Here is a 14,939-nt window from a genome sequence, read left to right on the forward strand (position 1 = left end):
ACTTCTGTGGGGCTTTTATATCTCAGGTGAGAATATTTCCCTTCCTTCCTCAAAGGAGTTTAAGCGAACTTTGCACACTTCTCATGGGAACATCCCTTCCCTGGGGAGAGTTATCCTTAGCTTCTCTTAGCAGAAAAAGAGTAAATGCAGGAATATACTGTAGTTTACTTTCTATCACACAATGAAACAGAAGCTGCAAATGGTGTGGTATCAGCTTATTTGTAAAATATTACATTTTGCATTAAAATATGTGATTTTACTTGCTGAAGTCTTATTTTCTGTATATTTTAATTTTGTGCCTGTTATGGGAGAAATGGGGTGTTTATATAATGTACTTTTACAATTGCAGGCGAGGTGAAGAAAAAAGGTGGCACTGCATGCAATAAAACCTCAACTGTATTGTCCGCTGGGCACCACTTTGTCAGAGGCCCAACGGATGTCAGAGCCCTTTGACAAAACGGTAACTATCTGGCCATTTCTTCCTCATCTCTACTGGTTTTATTGCATGCAGTGCCCCCTTTTCATCTTGCCTGGAACTGATCTGCATTTTCTATGACCGAACACGGTTTACATTTCAGAAATGTAGTTTTATACTCCTCTGAGTATACTGTTTGTACCTCCCAGTTACTCCAACCATTTTTGCCTAAGGAAATGGGTCCACTTGAGAAACGCGTCACAATTTAGAGTTGTTTTTTTTTAAATATGAACATTTTTTGATACTAGGCTAATGGAGTCTGACTACGTAGAGGTAGGTCCATCACTGTCTCCCTTTTAACCTGTTTTTTAGTGTATTTTATTATTTGCAGGAGCCTCTTTTTCAATAGTTCAATCCAAGATCAAGAGAAAAATCTTTGTTACCGTCCACAGCTGTTCACAACTGGAACTCCCCCATACTGGGCAATATTCATTAAACTTTGGTAAAATTGCAATATGCGGGGAGCGCAAAGCAATCTAACCATTGCCTTTGTAGACTGTATAGCGGACATTGTGCAACCCATATTACCTAGGTAGCATAATGTGTGTTACCCTAGCAACGTTCGTGTTAACTAGGTAACGCCATTTGCACTAATTGCAAAATGTGTGCTATGTAGTATTGTATAAGTTATGGTGGAATTGCCATGTTCTCCTTGTGTATAGCAGCAATGTTTAGTAAATATGGCCCCTTGACAATGATTTGCCCTACTCTCATGGTGGGCTATTTGCTTTGCGTATGTGCATGGACTGCAATGTTTCCTCGCTCTATATGTATTCTTGCTGTTGATTGGTTGTTTTGAGTGGTGTTGAGGGTCAGCTTACATATTTTTGAATGCACCTTTTATTATGTTTTTGCAGTTATGTACATTAATAAAGTATGATACGTTGTCATTATAAGGCTGTTTTTGTCATTTGAAAGACAACTAAAGTGAGAGGGATATGGAGACTGCCATATTTATTTCCCTTTAAGCAACACTAGTTGCATGGCTATCCTTGTGATTCTCTGTCTCTAAATCGTTTAGCCATAGATCCTGCACAAGCAAGCAGCAGATCAGGTCTGTCTGACATTATTGTCAGATCTGACAAGATTAGCTGCATGCTTATTTCTGGTGTGATTCAGAAACTACTGCAGCCAATTAGACTAACAGGGCTGCCAGGCAACTGGTATCGTTTAATAGGAATAAATATGGCAGCCTCCATATTCTTCTTACTTCCGTTGTCCTTTAATTACAATGGAAAACATACAGAACAATCCAAAGGGATTTATGCAGCTTGTTGTATGTCTCGCACACAATCCTTTGTGCATATGCTAATGAAGGAATATACCTGCCCTCCTCCCCCCCTTCCCCCCTTACCAAGCAGTAACTACAGGGGAGCAGCCCCGGCAACCGCGGGGGGGCCCAGAGCTGTGAGGGGACCCCAGCTACTAACTTTCTCTTTCTTCAATAAAGGAGTCCACTCTCCAGATCGGGTGTCTCGTGACTACACTTATTATGAGTGTGAAGCGTATGGTGGACACCATTATGATCCCTGCAAGATAGGCCCCCAGGCTATGAGGGTCAGCAGGAGTAGGCAAAGGAAATGGTGTGAACATTGGCTGAACCCAATCAAGGTTTTGCTGGGGGACCACGTGATTTATGGTTACGCCCCTGCCTGAAATCCCCATTATTACTACTACAAACATTACATCGGCCACTGCAAGACAAGGACATAAAGTGGCAATGGCTCATTTCTAAAACACATTGTATGCCCTTTGCTTCCATCTGGACTATTTTGCTGAGAAATGGCAGAACTAATCAACTGCATAGAGTTGCTGACTACCTAGATCCTGAGCACAGCTATGTCATTTTACAATTAAATACAACTGAAATCAGTTTCACAGGAGTAATGCAAAACATACTTCTGGGTCCTTTTTTCTTTATCTGGAATACATTCCCTATATCACTGTGAAGTAACCACATAATAATCCCCGTGAGGCTGAATCCCTGCCGATTCAAACACTGACCCCTCCTGCATTGCCAGGGCTTTGAAATATTCACTGGGCTTTTATTCTGAGTGCCGCGATATAGCTTATTTTCTTACTTCTGTATCCCTCCTTTCTGTTTTACCTCAACAAAGAACAAGATTGCCTGTCAGTTTGTAGCCTGGTATTTCCGATGGAAGATTTGTTTCCTGATGTAACTAGTGTACCTCAAAGTGATTGAACTTTATATTCATTCTCTCAAAACATCCAAGCTCATGTGTTCTATCGATGGAGATGGGAGCCCATCTGTATACAATGTATTGCTATATTATGTGCCGACATTATTTTTATTAGCAGAGTTCCTGAGGGTACTAGCAGGGTAATGGATGATTTGGGTGTCCCATAGGTGCTAATGCAAATATCGACTATTGAGTGCCCAAAGCCAGACCCATCTAACCAATCTAATCATTTTTGAAAATTAGATTGTTATAGTGTTTGAAATTTTTATTTGGCACCCAATTCACAATGTTATTTATAATTTAGACTTATATCGGCTTCACCCGGCGCCCATTTTTTCTTGCACCTCTATTTCATGCATGCCTATCAGGTATACTATTGTATGCAGCTAAATGTATTTTAGTCATAAGTCTTCAACACACATTTTGAGCCAACCTTAAAGTCATTGGGAACTGCTTTATAAAAAAAGAATCCAGATACTTACCTAAGGAGAGGGAAGGCTCTGGGTTCTAATGAGCGTTCCCTCTGCTCTCCCGATGCCCACGGTGCTGCGCTGTCCCCAGGAGCAGTATTTGACTAAATTGGTCAAATACTGCTTCATCCACCGGCGAAGGTGACTTCAGAAAGTCTTCGGGAGCCCAAGTACTCCCAAAGACGGGCCGCTCCATAGTGCGCAAGTGCAGTATGGAGACACCTGTCTTCAGGAGGACTTGGCTCCCGCAGACTTCCGAAGTCCCCCGCAGCAGGGGATTTGAATGGGGCAGCAAGCTCTGCACCAAGGGCACCGGCAGAGGAGAGGGAAGGCTCATTAGGACCCACAGCCTTCCCTCTCCTTAGGTAAGTATCTGGTTTCTTTTTTTTATAAAGCGGTTCCCAATGACTGTAGAATACCCCAGCCATATACTCCACATGGACTCTCTAAAAATTCTAGGAGTTTGAATCCACATCTGACTTTCATCATTATATCTGAATACTGCCTGTTATTAACAGAGCCAACTAGTCAGAATTTAATTTTCTACTAAGTTTGGATTAAAGTGGACCTGAACTCATGCACAGGATAGAAGGAAAACAAAGACATGCACCCTGTATGTATTTAGAGAGTTTAGCTTGTCTAATTCCCCCTCATCTATGTCTAATCACAAGTTGTAATTTGATCTCTCTCCTGTGTCAGCTGACTGCCATGGCAGATAAGCTAATTTGAAAGCACAGGATGTTTACAATATGTCTGCTTCCATGAAAAACACTACATAAACCTTATTCGGAGATTTGTTAATGTTATTTAAAACGTAACATTTAATAAAGTCGGATTAAAATAGATAAATCACACAACTTTTACTACCCCTTAGTGCAAAAAGTGATACATTGGGTTGGGGATAACGGTCATTTTTCTGTCAGGCTATCCTCCAAACTCACAATGCATGTATAATAACAACCCCACACACAACCCTACATGTTTAGTTTCCCTAATTGGAAACTTCGTCAGGGGTAACCAAAGTGCCAAGAGCCAGAGTGCCTACAGTGCTAAAGTATATACATTATAAGACATCACATATTACACATATCAAGGTAGCATAGTAATATAGACCAGGCCACTACTAGCAGCTACCTTGACATGTGTAATATGTGATGTCTTATAATGTATATTCTTTAGCACTGTAGGCACTCTGGTTACCCCTGACGAAGTTTCCAATTAGGGAAACTAAACATGTAGGGTTTTGTGTGGGGTTGTTATTATACATGCATTGTGAGTTTGGAGGATAGTCTGATAGACAAATGACCGTTATCCCCAACCCAATGTATCACTTTTTGCACTAAGGGGTAGTAAAATTTGTGTGATTTATCCTATTGTAAATCAGGTGTGTTTTTTCCTGCTTCCATGAAAGCAGGAAGTAAAAACAGTGCATATTTATTGCAGGATTTTTATCAGCTGTAACAAAGAAATGTTTTTGTTTGAAGGTTATTATGCTGTTGCAAATCTTTTAGGACAATGAGGAAGTTCTGAGATCAGGTCCGCTTTAACGCTTGTTGCTGTAAGAACATTCATTTATTGACTTCTGTCTGAGTACTTGCACACTCTGTTGTGTGCACAGAGCCGGGACAAGGTCCTCCAGCACCCAAGGCTGAGACACCAAAGTGCGCCCCTCCATCCCTCCCAGCCCAGCCCCCCGTCACACACTGATTGCTATAAGACTAAGAGGTGCCACAGGGCCCACAACCTCCCCAACACCTTAATCTCTAGTTATCTGGCTTGCAGTCACTGCTATGTATCCCCTTTTCTTATTTCTCTCTGCTTCAAACACAATTAGGAATGACAGCTGAATGAATTCTGCGCCCCCTCCTACACTGCGCCCTGAGGCTGGAGCCTCTCCAGCCTATGCCTCGGCCCGGCCCTGTGTGTGCAGCTAAGTCTAGGGCAGCACTGCAGCTGAAAATCTCTGGGCTCACAAAGTGATTGGACACCAATCAGCCTGTTCTCCAATCATGTAATGCTTGGGTTCAGTAAGCACTGATTTGCCGATCATGGTCATCAAAGGAAAGTTCGTTTTTTAAAACAAACTTGTTGAGAGGATTCAAATTTCAAGTGGTTTTAGTGGGGTTAATTACTATAAGTTACAAGGTCCTAATCAAGCGTGCATGTAAAAAGGGTGTTGTGGTAATTTGGGAGCCAGAGATAGCCGCTAGTAGAATATTGGTAAAATTACTGATATTCTACTTTTGGGCAGTGGTAATGCCAAAAGTAAAATATCAGTACATTTTACTGATATTTTACTATTACTCTTCATAACCCACCTCCCACGAGCCCTCCCTCTCCTGATGCCTAACCCTATCCAACCCCCAACTGATGCCTAAACCTAACTGACCCCCCCCCCCACCGGTGGCTTACTCTAACTGACCCCCCAACCCATGACTAACCCTAACCACCCCCTTCCCTGATGCCTAAACCTAACTGACCCCCCAACCCATGCCTAACCCTAACCACCCTCTTCCCCAATGCCTAACCTTAACTGATCTCCCCCCCTCCCCGTGCCTTAGGCCCCATTTACACTGAATCAGTTGGTACACATTTTTTTTTCTCCGTTGCAGTGCATTATGAAAAATCTTTCAGTTAAAACGCGTATAGTGTGATCTGAGCCATAGGAAAACATGGGCATTACTTTGAGAATCAGTTTTCCTTTCAGTTATAACTGAGAGCAACTGTTTAAGTGTAAATGGGGCCTAACCCTAACAGACTCCTCCATGCGTAAACCTAACCATCCCCCACCACAATCCTTTACCAAATTGCCCCCTTAACATTGCAGTCTTTGCAGTGCCCATGTTACCATAGCACAGCCAGCACCAAAATTACCTGCTTCACTAACCAGGTGCAATAGGCTAAATTACAAACTAGAGGAAGCCCACATCACACCTTGCTTTCCTCAATATTTTTTATTCTAAATGCCCCACTTAAAAATGCATTTCAGATGAGTACTCATGGCAGCTATCAGCTATACTATATAGTATGGATAACGGAGTTTAAAAAAAAGTTTCCAGTAGCATCTCAGGGGTGGTGAACTCCTAAATGCAAACTTTGGTCAGAATTTGCCCAGCATAGCATTTCACCCTGGTGCTTGCATCATCTGTAAGTGCCGGGTCACCAGCAGGACAAAGCAGCTGCAACGTGATACCAGGCGGTGCAAATTGTTGATGCACCCATGCCATTGTGAATGAACCCTTAATGAGCCATGTTTTGTGAAGATCAGAGCTATTTACTGTATACTGTACCCTGAAATGAATAATGTCTTTCACTAACTGTAATCATTTTATAAGTTGTAGATGAATTTCGCAAACAGCTTAATTATTGCAGGCTCAGATACTGTTATTAAAAATGTTTTTCTAACCATTTAATTCCCTTTTCAGACCACTGTCTGTTTTGCAAAACAATATTTTTTTTTGTGCCTAGTGTTTCTGTTTTTAATTAATACATTTGTTTTCATGCTAGTTATTAGCTTTTTCCCCCTTAGTTTATACAGCACTCTAAAAATGTTATTTCTGATGTGTTTTGTTGGTGAATCTGTGCACATCTTTTTTTTTCTATAGGAACATATAATAGTAGGAATGTTCATGATTCAGTTTTGTAAACATTTTGATTCTGATAATGGCCAGGAGAGGTGGGGCCTGATACACTAACATTTCTTTCAAATGAAAGGCTGTCAGCAGAACAGTTAACCGCTTGTAAGCTGCTCCTGTGTATGTGCAGGGCGCATGCAGCAGGTGTCCAGCACTTGCGGTAATCACTGCATGTTCATCTGAGCGACAGCCAGTCAGCCCTGGACGCTACAAGCAGCGCACCATGTATCCGACAACCGCTGACATACTTGTGGTTACCAGTGCTCCTGTTCAGTTGTATTATTTTGCCACAAGAAGGCACTTGATTCTGACAACCGTGCAGCTAAATTGCGTGTTCACATGCTTTTTAGCTGGTGTCTGAAAGAGTCTTAAGCCAAATTAATCACATGCAGTGAAATTCCAGCATTTCTACAGCAGGCCCGCTATATTGCCAAGAGATCTAGAGGGTTCATTACGATGCAAAGTAGGGACAATCCTGCTAGCTCATTTCCTGAGTAGATCACAATCATGTTCTCCCCTTCATTTAGTACTGCACAGAAAATGTCCCCTCTGCCCCAGTAGATAAACCCCAAATTTTAAGTTAAATGCACAAACTCTTGATTTTATAGAAAGGGTCGGACAGGGTTTCATTTTGGGAAGCAGTAGATTTGGGCGCATGAGACAAGTGGACAAAAAGGGCGCCCCATTCACTTTCATTATAAATATCGTTTAATGGGCGCTGAACGGGGAAAATAAGGCGCCGGAGATTTTTAAGGATTTATAACGGCGCCCGGAGATTTTTAAGGATTTATAACTATGTTTGTGATGATTTAAGTTTACAAAATGAGCCCGTGACTAATAACGTTTATGAAGATAATAAATCACTATTTCTAAAACATTTCTAACACATTATTATCCACCCAAAAAAATAATTTACATTTTTTTTCTTTACATTCTTTATTTATTCATGTCTGTAAAACATTATTATCCATAGGGGGTTTTAGGTTTAGGCACCAACAGGGGGGTCTTAGGTTTAGGCACCTACAGGGGGGTCTTAGGTTTAGGCACTAACAGGGGGGTCTTAGGTTTAGGCACCAACAGGGGGGTCTTAGGTTTAGGCACCTACAGGGGGGTCTTAGGGTTAGGCACCTACAGGGGGGTCTTAGGTTTAGGCACTAACAGGGGGGTCTTAGGTTTAGGCACTAACAGGGGGGTCTTAGGGTTAGGCACCAACAGGGGGGTCTTAGGGTTAGGCACCAACAGGGGGGTCTTAGGGTTAGGCACCAACAGGGGGGTCTTAGGTTTAGGCACCAACAGGGGGTCTAGGGGTTAGGGATAGGTACAGGGAGGGTTTTTAATAAACGAAAATATAAGTTTCACTTTACAAACAGGGAAGATTAACGTTTTAAGAATTGCCGATCTCATACACATTATTTAGTGATTTATACATTTTTAAATCACTATTTATAAACGAAATTCTACACAATAATTTCTATAAACGATATTTCCATTTATCGTTTATACCACGCGCCCTTTTTTCCCGACGCCCTTTTCGTACGTACGCTTCATTTTGGCCTGCAGCTTCAGTGAGCTGCACAGTGCTGCAGTGCTAAGAGATGGGACCAAATGCAATTCACTTTTTCTCGTGAAACACGTTGCAGTTTTTTATCTTGGAGTATGTGAATAAATTATCTTTACTGTAAGCGACAGCATCGTGTCTGTTTTAGAGTGGCCGGTCCACCACCGCCACCTGAATATTTTAAAGGGACACTTAAGTCAAACAAAAAAAATGAGTTTTACTCACCGAGGGCTTCCAATAGCCCCCTGCAGCTGTCCGGTTCCCTCGCTGTCTCCCTCCGATCCTCCTGGCCCCGCCAGCAGCCACTTCCTGTTTCGGTGACAGGAGCTGACAGGCTGGGGACGCGAGTGATTCTTCGCGTTCCCAGACACATTAGCACCCTCTATGCTGCTGTATGGTATATGATATATGCTATAGCAGCATAGATGGCGCTATAGTGGCCAGGAACGCGAAGAATCACTCGCGTCCCCAGCCTGTCAGCTCCTGTCACCAAAACAGGAAGTGGCTGCCGGCGGGGCCAGGAGGATCTGAGGGAGATGGCGAGGGCACCGGTCAGCTGCAATGGGCTATTGGAAGCCCCAGGTGAGTAAAACTCATTTTTTTTGTTTGACTTAAGTGTCCCTTTAAACTTTTTAGCAATTTTTATCCTTTTGGCGCCTCTGTACATCCATCTATAGAACACTTAATTAATCACCCCAAACTCCGCGGGGCAAATTGTGGGGCTCCTTCCATGTAAAAGCAGAGCTTTGTGCAGTAGCTCTGCCTCTACTTGCGTTAATCTGCGCGGATATCCGCCTGCTCCCACCCCTCTCAGTCTTCTTGCTTGTTGGCGGTTTAAAGGCATTTAATTAACACGTTGTGAAAGTATCGTCTAGGAGAAAACTCGGGATGGAAAGTTAATTGCATATGGGGCCCGAGTGTACAAAATAGTCTAGTGCTTACAGATCAAATTAAATAACGTGCAGTGTGAACAGTTGAATTGTATTTTATAAAATAGCAGCTTTCACAATAGCTGCATCTGACTGGGAAAAAATAAGATTTAGAAGTGGTCTGAAAGTCAGCATTTCTTTTTTGCTCTGAAAGATTACTTGCAGTCACACACACACACACACACACACACACACACACACACACGCACACACGCACGCACGCACGCACGCACGCACGCGCACACACACACACACACACACACACACACACACACACGCAAATATGATAACTGTATGGGTAATAAAAAGGTATGGTATGGTATGTCAGAGTTTCAGACCACTTTAAAGACAGTGCCTCATAAGAAAGCCTAGCATACTTGTGTTTTTCTCCCTTTACAGATAGTTTAGGTGCAGAATCAGATATATTTAAAGTAAAAAAAGAAAACATTTTGTTTCAACTCTACACTTTGTAAAAGGAGACCACACCCCATTGTACTTTCCACTTAAAGAATGCTGCAGCATTACGCTGCATTTAGCTGTGCATTATAGTTCCTCTCTATCAGTGCAAGTCTCACAGATTGGTCAGATTGATAGTAAACAAACCAACCTCTTGGTGGCTTATCTTATATGTGGATTTTTATCTTAACAGATGTTCTGCTGCGATGGTAACTTCCAAGTCTGACATGCAGACAGTGGCAGGAGGGAGAACATGCAAATCTGCATATGAAATGTAATCATGAACATACGGAACTGCCAGCATGTGAACATGTGAAACTCACATCTAACATGACTCTCAGGGGAAAGTGACAAAATAACTCAGATGGTGTATGTGCTGAAGATATGCTGTCATTTTCCTTCAAAGGGACTCACCACTTACTACTAGAGAAACCAGTGTAACACTCATTATTATAAGGCTGATGTAAAATCTCTCTTCACAGTCCCCTTCCCCCTCCATTAGCCAGTTGCAGTTCCGTCAGCGCTCTGAGCAGCTCTGCCCATATTTTATACGGCTCCAACAGATGTACAGCTTATATAACTGTTGGCACTTTGTCATTTGAGGAATGCTTCAGTAGCATTTAAAGCAATTTGCTGCATTTACAGTTACCTGTTTTCTTTCTGTGCTGTCATGTACATCAGCCAAGACACAGCGTTCTTTCTCCACATGCTTCCTGCCCTCCTTTCCTTTTACGTCCCATTTCTGTCCTTCCCATTCCATCTTCCTTGGCTCATATTCCTGGGTTTTCCTCAGGTCCAGTTCTCTCTTCTGATGCTGTGTCACAAGAAAAATTATTAGCTTTAACTCCACATTGAATTTTCTTATAGTAAAATGAAACACTTCCGTACTTTACTATAGTTACAGACTACCCGGCCAGCTCATGGTGAACCAGAACTCCTAGGAGTGTCTAAAGGGCTACAAAGGACCAACAAGCCCTCTTACTAAAATGTTAAGCAAAACAAAAGTTTAGCTTCTTAAAACAAAAGGTTTCCTCGCATCAGTTTTGCAACCTTACCTGCAGCTAACCAGTTTTACTCTTAGTGATCCGCAGTGGGTTACTGAGTATGGAAGTCCATGCATGCCACCTGGACCAAACAGCAATTGAAGTTGGTTAATCTGTATACTACGCAGTCTTACCCAGTAATTATTCTTTAAGCAAACCAGAAGAAAGAAATTCACTTCAGGTCTGATACTTACCTTAGCAGAAAGCCCTATATAGCATAGGGCCTTCCCGTTCCTCCATACGGCTGGACGTTTCTCTGCTGTAGGTTAGTAAAGCCATTCACTCCAACTGCCCTATGGAACTATTTGCATTCCTGAGTAGTTCTGAGGATGAGTGCATCGCTACTGTGCGCTACTGTAGCAATTTACTTGTCCTCTGAAGTACATGGGGACACAAGTAGCTCCGAAGAGATGTTCAACCCTACATGAATAGTGGGATTACACATACATTTTCTTGTATATACATCTCTTCTTATCAGTTTAGGATTGCTGAGGAGCAGAGATGGATTAAGATGTAATGGGGCTCCAGGCAAGGTTGTAGATTTGGGGCCCTCTTGTGGTAATTTTTTAGTAAGCTGAAGAGGAGAGAGGTCAGCGTAGGTGGCAGGTGGGGAGGCCCCATGCACCTTCCTAGGTTGCCTGGTGGATAATCCTGATCTGCTGAGGAGAGAGCTAAACCCTCTAATGACTGTGGGTACTAGCAGCTAACCGTTTTAGCAGATTTTGTAATCTCATACCCTGCTGCTTATTGCGTGTTATATGCTCAAAATCTTTCTTGTCGAATTGTGAGTGGTTAGCCGACCGTGAAATTTTTCATTTATTCCAGTCTACCCAGAGGAAAATAAGGTGGTATCAAGTAGATATTTTCCTTTGGAATCCTTGAAAATCTTAGACAGCAAGAGATTTAATGGGTTTAAATAACATGGAGGATTGTATTTAGTTGTGTATAATGTTTGCTTTAGCAAGTCTGGATTACATTTAATTAGATGAGTTATCGCTGAAAATTACGTCAGCGCTAAATAAGAATAATTGCATCACCTTGGCACCATAACACTCATTATGTTGATGTTAAATGTTCAATTTACATTGCTGAAAACCCTAAGGCTATTAACATTTTCCATCTCCACTGTGGGGTAGCTGGCTGCACTATGTCAAAATGGATTGCCACACATACAGATAGAAAGCTCCACATAGACCTAATGTCAGCAGAATCAACTCAATTACAAAGAACATTACTAAGTATCCTGCTACTGTCCTAGCATTTACCGTGATTAATCAAAATCTTCAAAAAGATGACCACAACATTACACTTTACAGTTCAGATATTGGGCCTCATTCAATTGTCAGACCCGCCAGCGTTAAACGCTGGTGAGTCCGATAATCAGGCGATGATAACGTTGTCTGATTCAATTGCACTTATCCCTAGGCAGGGTGTTAAAAAACTCACTTGGGTGATCTTATCGCCCAGCAAGTTCTTTACACCCTATCCTTTTGCAGTTTTCATTCTGCCAGAAAGCGATGCTTCCTGTCAGATATGACTGTTAGCTTAGGCCGTCAAAAAGCAGGTCTAAACACGCTAATGTACGTCTTCTGCCACTGTATCTGGTTGTCTTTTTTTTTTTACTAAGAACACCCCCAGAGCTCACTCTCTGTTAATCCGCGCATCACTGAACCCCCCCCTGCACCTGAGCCAGGCACCCCCTGCCACGCAATTCATTCTGCAGCGCCGCCTAACATTGGCCAGACTGCACCGCAACTCTCATTGCCGTAAGTGACTTTGAGTCCCAGCAAAGCATCTTTGAAGCTCCCGCCGGGGCTCCCCGTTGATCCATAGACTGGACCTCTTAAGTTTTCATTGGTCCAGACAGTGGACCAATGGGGAGCCCCGGAAAGAGCTTCACAGATGCTTTGCCGGGGCTCAAAGTAAATTTCAGAAATGGGAGTCGTGGCGAGTTGCGGCAGCGCTTCATTGGTAAGTGCAGGCTCTTGCGACGAGTCAGCAGGGGAGTGCCGTAGTGCTGAAGGACAGCATCACAGAGCAAAACATCGCTCCCCATCACCTGGGATATAAGAGCATCACTAAGGCTTTTGCCTGAGTAATGCTCCGTAGCGATTGGCCATTGCACAAATGAAACCAGCAATAGGATTTGTCAAGAATCCTTGTGCGGAAGCCAGGTGTTAAGTAGCTCACATGTACAAGCTACTTATCACTTTGAATTGCATCAGGCCTAATTAAGTGCTCTTGCAGGCAAAGTAGTATGGCTTAACAGCCATGGAAAACAAAGTTCAATTGTGCATTCAAGTGAATCTAAGGGATGACACTGTGTATGTGTGACGTCTGCCATACTCAGTGACGCCAATAGCACAAATGATTTTACTAGCCAGTGCGGTCTGAGTTGCTAGACATAGAGACAGAATATTCAAACTGCGCAGCCTGGGATGTGTGTCAAGCAGCTTGGAAAGGCTCAAACACTGGAGAACATAAAAGCCAGAGAGGCGAGGGGTGGTCATACACCCCATATGTGCTAAGAGGCCAATTCTGGTTGCCGGATCTGGAGAGTCATTCACTAAAAGGGGGCGTTTTGCCTACCAGCTGGGGCTTAGCGCATTGAGAGTGATCCAACCTGAATCCATGATTGAACTTTGTTTTCCAAAGCTGTTAAACCACACCACCTTGCTTAAGATGTATTATCTTTGTTGATTGGCTAGTCGTAATTTAGCACAGACAAGCATAACTTTGCATGTTATGTATTTAATAATTGTTAGTAGTTGTGCACTTTACCTTACCATTCATGTTCTGAGCACCGATACTCCCCAACTAGGGCACTTTACAATTGCTTACAAATATTCTGTCCCTGACACCCCCAACTATCCCTAAAAAACATCACACAAGCTACCCAATTGGGAACTTCATAAATGCTCACATCTATTGCATCAATCACACCATAAATGCAATGTTGCACACTATAGGACTACTCTATTAGTTAAGTTTTAACTTCAGTACAGTACAACAGTGTAGTGTGCAGTGTGCACTGGGCACCCCCTCCCCCATTCGCCAGTTTCCAAAGTATTCTAAGCATATTCAAGCGAGGTACCTTCTTTTAACAAACGGCATTGTTCCATTTTGGACATAGATTCCAGCAAAATGTCCATTTTGCATAAAAAGGACCATGCACAAAAAGTAATAAAAAAATTCATAAAAGGTGACATGGTACCAAACAAACCCTGGGTAGGCATATGGCCCAGCACAGGAGGTCTGACTCTGTATGTCATGCATGTGGTCTTCTATCATGATGGTGAGGATGACAAAGTATTAAAAATGCTGGGATGATTAACTGTCCATTTATTTCAAACTTCAGGAACCTTATGTAAACCAGAGTGGGAGACTTTGGCATCATTGTCATCATCTGAATCATTTCCACACGCAATGTCGTTTTAACACCCTTACCCGGGCATTTTAACAGCAAAACACCCCTTTAGCCAAGTGAAATGACATTAACATCTGCATAAAGTATCTTACTGTGTAAAGGTGATGCAGTTGCCTTTATTGAGTGTGGAAAAAAATGTTCAGATAGCTGCTCTAATTCAGTATAAGTCTGACTGTGGAAATCACTTGGATGGCAGTGAAACGTTTTTAAGGATATAAACAAAAACAAAGTGACAATGGTATTTTCCTTTTTTACTTTGCGTAGTGACTCACTGCATTTGAGAACCACACTGTCAGTCACTCATCGATCTCAATCTCTGAAAGATCCTGCGGTTAATGAAAACTGTGGGACATTAATTGTCACACACGTCACTCACGTGTCAGAAGGCACCGACCCCATTGTTTGCACATTATTATGTAAAGGACGATCAGGGAAATGAAAAAGCTATTAAAATCATGTGAATTAATAGAATGTGTCTGAGCAGTAATAATACTTCAGCTTGCTTCCCTGTCCCAGTGTTGTTTAGAATACGAGTGTGTTGGCAACAAGCTCATTAATGTTGTTAAGCCCCGTGTATCGCTGGAAGGGGGTCACTCTGTTTCTGTCTCCCTAATGTCTATTAATGTATGGCTTTTTTGATGAACATGTGTTGGGCACATCCTGCTTTGTTCTTGTTGTAGTCTACCATAGGTGACAAATCAGCAGTGTGGACAAGCTCTATAAAGGGGAGCAAGACTGAATTCCT

General features: G+C 42.4%; 1 protein-coding gene across 6 annotated transcripts in view; it reads right to left on the bottom strand.

Annotated features, from left to right (window-relative positions):
* NRK (Nik related kinase) overlaps positions 1–14,939 on the bottom strand; it is a 506,445-nt gene that overhangs the window by 157,080 nt on the left and 334,426 nt on the right. For all 6 annotated transcript variants that reach the window (XM_068251057.1, XM_068251059.1, XM_068251055.1 and 3 more), the window contains one exon: positions 10,374–10,538. In XM_068251057.1, coding sequence (XP_068107158.1) covers positions 10,374–10,538 — 165 coding nt within the window. The remainder of the gene's footprint in view (positions 1–10,373; positions 10,539–14,939) is intronic.

This window comes from Hyperolius riggenbachi, chromosome 8 (assembly GCF_040937935.1).
Source record: "Hyperolius riggenbachi isolate aHypRig1 chromosome 8, aHypRig1.pri, whole genome shotgun sequence".
Taxonomy (NCBI): domain Eukaryota; kingdom Metazoa; phylum Chordata; class Amphibia; order Anura; family Hyperoliidae; genus Hyperolius; species Hyperolius riggenbachi.